Consider the following 10822-nt stretch of genomic DNA (forward strand, 5'->3'; position numbering starts at 1 on the left):
AGAGATACAAATTTGGCACTGATCTAAGTGACCGATTACGAGAGTTAAAGCTGAATAATCAATTCAAAAGGCTTTAAGCTTCAACTGTACAGCGTACATATCGGATTATTAATTTAAGGAAGCGAGACTTATAATAGGCTGAATAGATAATGCTGTTTCTTACGGCATATGTAAATATCCAAATATAATGAATAGTATATAAATATCCGTTTAATTAGTTGATTTAAAATTTCATCTTTAAATTCTAGACTAAATTCATGATATCAATTTAGTTAAATGAACTTTGATCATATCATGCCACTTGTAGTATCTCAATGACTTTTTTGTTCCACTATTTTAAGGGTATGTAGGATATGTATCGCCAGTCTGATTCGCAAGATGTCCTAGAACTTATTTTTTTTTAGAGTCTGCTATTAAAGTCTTTTACAAAAAATCTATTTTTTGCGAGAAGCCCTATAAATATGTAATATATTTTTGCTACTGAGATTCAACAAAAATAAACGAATAATTTTTAAACCCAATTATGATGACTTCAATTAAAATAGCGTTATAATAGAGCATTATTTATAATATCTAACATATACAATAGTATTATATCCAGCATATACAGCAGTCTTTGATATATAATATCCAGCATATACCGTACTAACCGTAGTACTTCAGTTACAGACTTCCCTTTTTACTACAAACTACAAAGTAGGTTATTGTAAAGATAAAAGATAATCATTTGAATACTTGATAAAATATTCCAATAAAATCTTTAAAATTTCCAAATAATAATCAGTAAAAGAATTATAATTAATATGACCAATTTCTTCAAGAATAATATCATTTAATTTATTATCATCATTAAAAACAATATTTCTATAATCTTCCAATAAATCTTTTAAAGATTTTCCATCAAAACTTTCAAGAAATTCCAAACCTCTAGGATTTTCATTTCTATAAATAAGAAAATTATCATTAATAAAATTTAACCATAATCTAATACTAAGAATTTCATTACATAAATCTTTATATAATAATAATAAATCATCTTGATTTGGTATTAAATAATTTGAATCTTTAATCCATAATAATTCTTCAACCCAAAAAGTTGAAGCAAATTGTATATAACCATTTAATAAAGTATTTTGAATTTGTTTTTTTATAATATTATTAAAAGATTTTTGTAATATTAATAATGATTGTAATTTTAATATTTCATCAATTAAATCCCAATAATTTAAATATTTTGAATATTTTTTATAATAATAAGAATACCATGGAAGATTATTTTTTAAATATATAACATCTGAATCAAGGATTAATCCTATATATAATTGTCTATATGCGTTATCTAATTTTATAAGATGAATATCAAGTTTTGAGATGGACGCGTTGTTATCAGATGTCATGATTTTTTAGGATTTTAAGGGAAAAATAGGTGATATTTGACAATTCGGAATAGTTATAGTGTAGTTGACAATTTGGAATAGTTGTGTACTGTTTGTTTTGCAATAGAGATAGTTGACAGTTGTGTACTGGTTTGCAATAGGAATAGTTGAAATTTGATAATTTGGAATAGATGTACACTTTTTTGACAATTTGGAAATTGGAATAGTTGTACACTTTTCGTCAACAGAAATAGTTGACAATTTGGAATAGTTGTACCCTTTTTTTTGTAATAGGAATAATTGAAACTTGACAAATTGGAAATTGGAAAAAGTTTGTACACTTTTTTTTTTCGCAATAGGAATAGTTGAAAAACAGTTTAAACCCGTTTATAATATCACTTAAACTATAATTAAGCTAATTAAGCTTATTTTTGATACTATCATAAACTAACGTTTTTTATACTATAAATTAATCATATGATGTCGCGATGTCGCGTAACAGTACATAAAAAATTAAAAAGAGAATTTTTTTTTTTTAGCGCATACATAAAACATTTAACTTGAATTATTATAATAAAAAAATCAGGATATTTTTTTCATCTTTCGGAAAATAAATTTCATCTCGGGAAATAAAATTTATAGTGATATTTATATTTATTATATACTGTATATATAAATTACGTCAAAGTAATCAATATATAACTGGACAATTCTATAAATATTTTAAAGTATAATTATTCTATTAATTCTCTTTATAGTCAAGTTTGCTTGGATATCAACAGAACTAGATTATAATCAATATAATGATTATAATGATTATAATGTGCTTTTATTATAAACTTTTATAAACTCTTATAAACTCTCCGGTTTAATAACAAGATATAATTGTGTATTACAAGATTTATTACAAGATATAATTGTTTGTTTATTACAATATATAGACAAAATATAGTTAAGTTTATTACAAGTTATAGTTACTAAGACAATAAGACAATTTTTTTTAAAAAATTTCTTAGACCTGGGTTAGCCGATAAATCTGATAAATCCGATAAATCTGGTAGGAATTAAAATTTTAAGGTGGGTCTTGATGATCATTGAAAAATCTCAGCCAAAGATAATCTACATGTATTTATTTCTTTTTTTATGCGAATAAGCGAATGAAATTTTTTCAAGTTTAACATAGTATTATTGTGTACTTTATATGATATTGTATATATAGAATTTATCATTTATCTTATAATTTATTTAATTTATTGGATATAAATTACTTAAAAAAATTCTGCTACTATCGATACTATTTGATATGTACAGTGTACAGTAAAGTATATTTTAAAATATTTAATATTTACATCAGTTATTTAATGTTTTACAAGTTTATTAAAAAATAATATATATACAGTACATATAAAATTATCAGTAGTATAATAGTAATTTTTTAGTATATTGCTAATAAAAATGGGCGTTATGAATTCACGATAAATAAATTTTTTACATCAATTTTTTTTTGACGTATTTTTCAGCAATTTCATTGTCATAGTAATCTTGTGTATCCCATTTAAAGAATACGCGACAATTTAAATTTGCACTTTTACAATTAATATTGTCTTATTTTAATTATTTTAATTCTTACCCTATTTATCCTGCAGATTACGCAGGTTACAACATAAATATATATCGTTAAATCTATGATGTTGAGAAAATCACGGTGATAGCAAAAATGTGAAAAATGGGATAACAATTCAAAAATAAATAAATAATATACATATAGCGTATTATTATTATATATATATGTCGTATTATTATATATATATTGATATATCGTATTATTATATATATGTATTTATTATATATACAGTATGTATATACCGTATTATTATATATATATATTCTTTTTATTATTTTTATTAATTTACTGATTTTTACCCGGATTTTTATTCGTACAATCAGTATATTAAAAAGGCAACAAATAAAGGACAAAAATCTGTATAAAATATCGCGTCTTTTGTCAAACAAGAAATTTAAACACAAAAAAAAATTAAATTACAAATCGGAATAATTTCAATCTAAAAAAAAAAAATATCTTGAATATCCTTAAATATCTTGATGAAAAAAAATGAGGGGGATTATTTTATTAAATTATTGAAATGTCATTTTTCTTGATCCGTGCGTATTTTTTATTATCGACATACTTGAATGATCGAACTGTAATTTTTAAATATAGTTAGTTATACGGAATATGTTATCCAATTGGGATATGATATCCATTTGAAAAAAGAAAAAAACGCGATTTTTATTTTTTTGTTTATGATATTCATCAATATATAGTAAATTGTTTATCCCTATCCAGTAATGTTTGTTTTTTTTTTATTTTTATTGGCGTTTTTATTTATTTTAAAAATAACTGATTTAATATACATTAATATCAAGGGAACCCTTATTAATAGAATATTCGGAAACTATATATTTTTACATTTTTACATTTTTTTACCGTTTTTACCTAAACGTAATTATTACGGGAAAATGCCAATTTTTCATGGGGAGAATGATGGAAAGGTGGGGAACTGGAAAATGGGAATTAATAATTTCCGATAAAATAGATAAAATAGATAAAATATTAAGTACAGACGTAAGTACAGTTCGTAAGTACAGTAGTAAGTACAGAGTAAGTATAGTTATATATACAAATTATCATAAGTTCATAACATCATCATTTGTTCATTTATTGTCATTATTATATTATTCAGCTATTATTTATTTATTTATTATTTTATTTATTTATTTATTTATTTATTAATATATCTTTATTAATATATATTATTTACTATTTAAACTACTTATTATTATATAATATATATTATATATTCGATTTTATATTATATAATTCTATTTATTATATATTACATTTATATATTACATTTATATATTACATTTATATATTATATTTTATATCCTATCTTATTTTAAGATAATAAGATATTTAATATATATATTCTAAATAATTATATTATAATAATGTAAATTACATCAAATTACATCAATTAGACGCGTTAAACAACTTTATTCAACAAGCTGATTAAATTAATCTAATTAAGTTAATTTCGGTGAATTTTTTTACGGTTTTTTTTAAAAAAAAACCTGAAAAATTAAAGGCCCGGTGAACCTAAAAGAAAAAAAAAATCAAATATATATTATCAAATATTACGAGATATTAAACTTGATTTTTAAGTGTTGCACAAGATTAAATGATTTTATATTTTCGTATAAATTAAAAAACCCTTTTTTTTTAATGATCATAGTTAATGTTACAATGGAGTGTGAAATTTCCCAAAAAGAAATTAGATTCCCATAAGATTCTTTCAAATATGGGGAAATTATTAAGAAAAAAATTGTCATTGTGAATAAAAAAAGGTTTAAATTTATACATCACTTTGAAATAGACATAAAAGGTAATTTACTATAAGAGTACGCGACTTTTTTTTGTGAGAAAAGGTTTAAGGGAAAAGATTAATTTATTTGATGATTATTTGTAAACTGTATTACATGTTGTAATTATTATTATTTAGTTAAGTATTACATATTGTATTATTTTGTATTATTTTTTTGTATTATTACATTATATTATTAATAATAACTTATAACGATTATTTAGAAAAAAAAACTAGATTTTTTAAATAATAATGATTGATGATGACAATTATGATGATAATTATTAAAAATCATCAATAATCATTTATAATGAATTTTCCTTTTTTTAAAAAAGGTCCCCAAGTTTTTTTAGTTTTTTCATACAAATATGTATATAGAAAGTTTTTTTACGCTTTACGATATTAGTTATTGTTCTTGTGATAAATTGTTGTTTTTTTTTTTTACGGTTAAAAAAAATTTAAAAAAGATTATCAATCTAAAAAATTAAACATATTCATATAATCATTTAGGGCATTTGGGGAAAAAATTTTTATTTGAAAAAATTTTTTAAATTTTTTTTTTTTTACCAAAATTACCAAAATTATAAAAAAAAAAATTTTTTTTTTTTTAATATGAAAATACCAATTTAAGATAATGATTTATTTATTTTATTCTCACAATCAAATTATTATAATAGTTAAATTTATAAAGTTTTTTTATGTAATATTATTCATGATTTGAAATAAATCATGAGACATTTTTTTTTTAACATGAGAAAATTTTGCCAAAAAAAAATGTTTAAGGTTAAAAAAAAAACAGCCTCAAAAAAAAAGTTCGAACCTATATAAAGAGATTTTTATTCAAATTCTATATATATATTAGGATTATGATTTTAGGTTTATTTAGGTTATTTCAATTCTATATATGTATATGTATATATATATATATTAGGTTTTTATGATATATTTTGTATGATATAATTATGATATATTTTAGGTTATTCAAAATTTTCAATTAAAATTAATTAATATTAATTTCAAATTTCATTCAATATTTTCCATTATTTTCATTATTTCGATCGATTCCGATATCAAAAAAAAAATAACATACACAAAAAAAGATACAAAAAAAGATACACAAAAAAGAGATACACAAAAAATACACAAAGAATACACAAAAAATACACAAAAAATACACAAAAAATACACAAAAAAAACATAAAAAATACATAAAAAAAACACCCATAAAAAATAAAAAAATTACAACTCGCACAATTACTTTTACTTTCGATTTAGAACAATGAGAAAATTCTGTAAAGTACAAAATAAAAAAAAAATCATTATTATTATTATTAAATATTTATTCTATTTATTTATTTATATATTTTATTTATTTATTTATTATTTTTTAATACTACAATGATATCTTTTCTTTGATTGAATAAATCTAGGTAATTCATTTGAAAATTAAAACATTTCCTTTTATTATTCAACATTAAGTGTGTTACATTTTTAGGGGTGAGCAAAATTTTATTAAAAAATGAAACAAAAAAAAAAGTTGAACGTATCACAAATTTTTTTTTTTTTGCCATTGTATTTTATTTTTTTTTGTATAAGTACAAAATTTTATTCATTGTATTATCACGAAAAGAAGGGTTTTTTTTATATATTTATTCTTTTGTTTAACCATGGCGTAGAATGACTTTTTAAAAAGAATTATTATTCTTTTTATTATTATTCAATTATTATTTCAATGGAACTAAACAAAGTTACACTTTTTTTTTACAATGAATGAAAAATGGTAATGGATTCCAATTATGTAAATTCCCGCTTAAAAAATTCGCCTATTTCGTTTTAATTCATCCTAAAAATTCTTCCTAAATTCGATATTAATTCGCTTAAATTGTTAAGATTTTGAAAGATGAAAATCTTTTCCATATTATAACAAATGATTCTAATTTGATTGTTATAATTTGAAATTTTTTCAAAGGACCAATTCCGAACAATACGCAGTATCGATCATATGATCATTCATACTTTTACATAGATGGTAAAGTTCTTTTTAAACTTAGAATATAAAGGGATTATTATGGTACCGATTAATTTTTACAAATCAATAAATAACGATGTTTCATTAAACCTAATTCATCAAGTAAAAACTTTTGATTCATTCAATGGATGGATAAAATAATTGCCATGAATAAATAATCCATTTGTTTTAAGTTAAAAAAAAAATTTTTTTTTTTTTTTGAAAAATAAATTAAAATAAGATAAAATTCTTAAAATCTAAAGGTTCCTTTTCGTACCGGGGACCACCGATGTTTGTAATCGCGTCTATCTTTTTTGCGCCAAAACCGAGAAAACCGAAAAAACCGAAAAAAAAAAACAATTATTAAAAAATTTACGTCATTAAAAAATTTTAGGCAAAAAAAATTTTTTTTTTTTAAAAAAAAAACATTTTTGTACATTTTGTACATTTTGTAAACTTGACATGTGAATATTTTTTTGGTTATCGGTAGAAATGACGGAACGGTTAATCTTAACTATTATTCAGTTCAGTTTTACATAAAATGTAATTTCAATGAAAAAAAAGAAAAAAGGAATATTTTTTTTTAACAAGTTAAATTAATTGGCGTAATATAAGTGGTTGAATACTACGCCAATATGAACAAATATGGTAAATCAGATTATGCTGCGGTACATTCTCAATAATAAATATTATAAGTATAAGAAAAATGCAAATTTTGATTGATGCGCCACAACATAAAAGGATCAAAACAAACAAAGAAAAAAAAAAAGAACAAAAGATAAAAATAAAGAAAAATAAAAAAAAAGGGTTCAAAATTTATTTACTATTCTTTTTTTTATTATTTTTGATTATCTGTCATCGATCGACCGTCGTAAATTATTTCAAATTATCAAATATTGTAACAATCACTTACATTATAGTAAACTTTATCGGAAATTTTTTTTTAACAAAGAAGAGAAAGGATCTTTGGTTCTCCTTCGGGACAAAGAAAATCAAATCATAAAAAATCAAGATTTTTTGCTGACCATTTTTTTTTGATTATTAATATTATTAATATATGTATAATACATAATACTATATATATATATATAAACTGGTCAAATTTGGCTTAAATAACGCGTTTCTCATTCAAAGTGACGCAACAAGCTAGTATGGAAAGTTTTTACCAAATTTCGGAAAATTAAGGGGGATTAGCCTGTTTATCATAAATCAGAAATTATCTGATAAATTAGATAAGTAAGTTGGAACAACCTTCGTTTGTCCTTAAATGGTGAATATTACGTAAGTACGCATACACATTACGTATGAACTTTATCGATATCAAATTAATCATCATCAAACTTGATTTGTTCTTTGGTAATTTTTTGGCGTGTTTGAATGTTTGATGGGGCAAAAAATTTTTTTCCCTAGAAATATATTTAGATATTTATTACACATAAATATAACACGTGTACATGACACAGCCACATAATTCACATAATTGTTAATATATATAAGACAAAATTGGAAGGAGGAATAAATAATAGCGAATTCTCTTAAAAGGTAAATTCCCGTTTGAACAAAAAGATATGAAAAGATATTCACTTGTTTATTTATTGTTGTATATCATGTTACATTTGAACAGGGGGAAAAAGTTAATCTGTTTAAACAAGGGTAAGGCAATTCTTATTGGGTAAATTAATTTTATTGGTCAAGTTGATATGCACGAAAAATATTTTTAATGAAAAAGTGAGAAAGATAAAGAGAGAAAATAGAGAAGGAATAGTATATATAATAAATTATAGTTACATTAATACTTGTAATATGTTTAATATGTAAGGATATGTAAGGGATTTGAGTAACATTTATACGTACAGTAAGTAGTAACAGTAGTAACTGTAGTATTCTTGTTAGAAAACTCGTTTTTTAGAAAACTCGTTTTTTTAAGAAAAAAAAAAAAATTTTAACTTTTTAATTACGGAAATTATGAAAATAGATGAATTTATAGATTGTAATATAAATAATATAAATAATATAAATAAATATATATGATATTTATATGATATTTATATATAATATCGTACACATATACAGTCGGTATATAAATAATATATAAATATATAACAAACAAAAAAGCAAAAATATAGTTTTGGCTTATCAACCTAAAAACTAAAGCCTAAATACCAAATCCTGTATTAAAACTAATCTTAGAAATTACGTAAAATTGGAAAATTGTGGAGATTAAACTTACTATTAATCACTAATTTAATTGCTAATTTAATTACTATTTAATTACTTTAATTACTTTAATAAAATTACTTGATTAAAAATTACTTTGATTACATTTTTTTTTAATTACATTTTTTTTTAATTACATTTTTTTTTAATTACATTTTTTTTTTAATTACTTTTTGCTTTTTAATTACATTTTGCTTTTTGATTACTTTTTGCTTTTTGATTACATTTTGCTTTTTGATTACTTTTTTTAAAAAAGTGATGAAATTAAATACGTAATATCTATCAATATACTATGCGGAGAGTATAATAAGCTTATCTTTAACGATAAGCTTAAATGATGAAGAGACCAAAATTGTAAAAAATAATACCGAACGAGTAATAATAATTGAATACCTATTAGAGCAATTACAATAAGAACTGTGGCCAAGTTTGGACAATATAAACAAAATGTCCCAAATAATCAAAATGACCAAAAAGACCGCAGCATGAGCCCATACCGTATTTTACTATGCACCTATGCACGAATTATAACTGAAATTCTCATTATAATTATGGTTTATGCATATCAATTCTACTATAGGTTAGAAAATAAACTATGTATAACATTTTAAGTTTTTTTAGCCATTTTAAACAGAATATTCAAATAGAACAACAATTTCGGTGATGGGATATCATCCGAGATTATATTTTAAAAACCGGTTTTATATCTAGTATCTTTTTTTATTACGCGTGTTTTATTGCTTATAAATGCGCACACACCCTCTTTCAAAAAAAAATTTTTAAAATAAATCCTATCTCGGCAATCGGCACAATGAAAATCGTTGGTGTTACTATACGGGAATTTTTGACATTTGAAAAATTTTTTTTTTTTTTTATTTTTTCCAAGATGCAGTTTTATTTATTTTTCTTTTTTTTTATTTCTCATTTAAAGTAGAACCCTTCTTTTTTTATTTTTACCCGGTTATATTTTGTTTATATAAAATTTATTTATTAATAAAAAAACTTTTAAAAACGAACTGAAAAAGACCTATAATTATTTTTTATTCTTTTTTTAAAAATTTTTCTTTTTTTTTTTTTCTTTCTTATTTTATTTTTATTTCTTCTTTTACTTTAAATAAAAGATAAATAAAATCTTATCATATGAAATATAAAATTTAATCAGAAAAAAATAAAAAATCTTATACCGGTTAACCTTTTTTTTTTTCTTATCATCATCCTCTTTATTTTTATCATAAAAAAAAAGATTTTTTTTTTTTTTCGTTAAAAAAATATTCTTCTTTCTCACTTTTCACACAGATTCCTTTTTTTTCCACTTTAAAAAAAGAAAAATTTTTTTTTTTAAAAAAATATAGATTCAATTTTTTTTTCTTTCCTTTGTATTAGAAAAAAAAAAAACCAAAATAATAAACATTCATTATTTTATATATATTTATATATTCAGATTCCTAATTTATAATTCCTATTACAAGATATATAAAAGGAAATTTAGTTATCTGGATAGGGCAGAACATTTCTTATCATAATTTTATGTGATGCAAAAGGACCATTAGGACCATTTTCACCGAAAACTGATTCCACGTGCTTGAATCAACTTAAAAACAAAAAAAAAATCTTCGTAAATAATTCATCTGAGCCTTTCTCTCTCTTTCTTCAACTTTTCTTTCTTTTCCACTTTTTCAAGGAAAAAAAAAAAAAAAAAAGAAAAGAAAAACTAAAAAAAGGAAAACAGGAAAACTAAAAAAAAAATTATATATATACACATCATATATTATTATATATAGAAAAAATTATAGAAT

The 10822-nt window shown here is 21.6% G+C and overlaps 1 protein-coding gene across 1 annotated transcript; it reads right to left on the reverse strand.

Moving 5' to 3' along the window:
* Positions 1–701: 701 nt before the first annotated feature.
* Positions 702–1397, reverse strand: OCT59_021708 (uncharacterized protein; the record flags this gene model as incomplete). Its single annotated transcript, XM_025328125.1, has 1 exon — positions 702–1397. The coding sequence occupies one exon, from the start codon at positions 1395–1397 to the stop codon at positions 702–704; it is 696 nt and encodes a 231-aa protein (XP_025168076.1).
* Between the last annotated feature and the right edge of the window lie 9425 nt (positions 1398–10822).

Source organism: Rhizophagus irregularis, chromosome 30 (genome assembly GCF_026210795.1).
Source record: "Rhizophagus irregularis chromosome 30, complete sequence".
Classification (NCBI taxonomy): Eukaryota; Fungi; Glomeromycota; class Glomeromycetes; order Glomerales; family Glomeraceae; genus Rhizophagus; species Rhizophagus irregularis.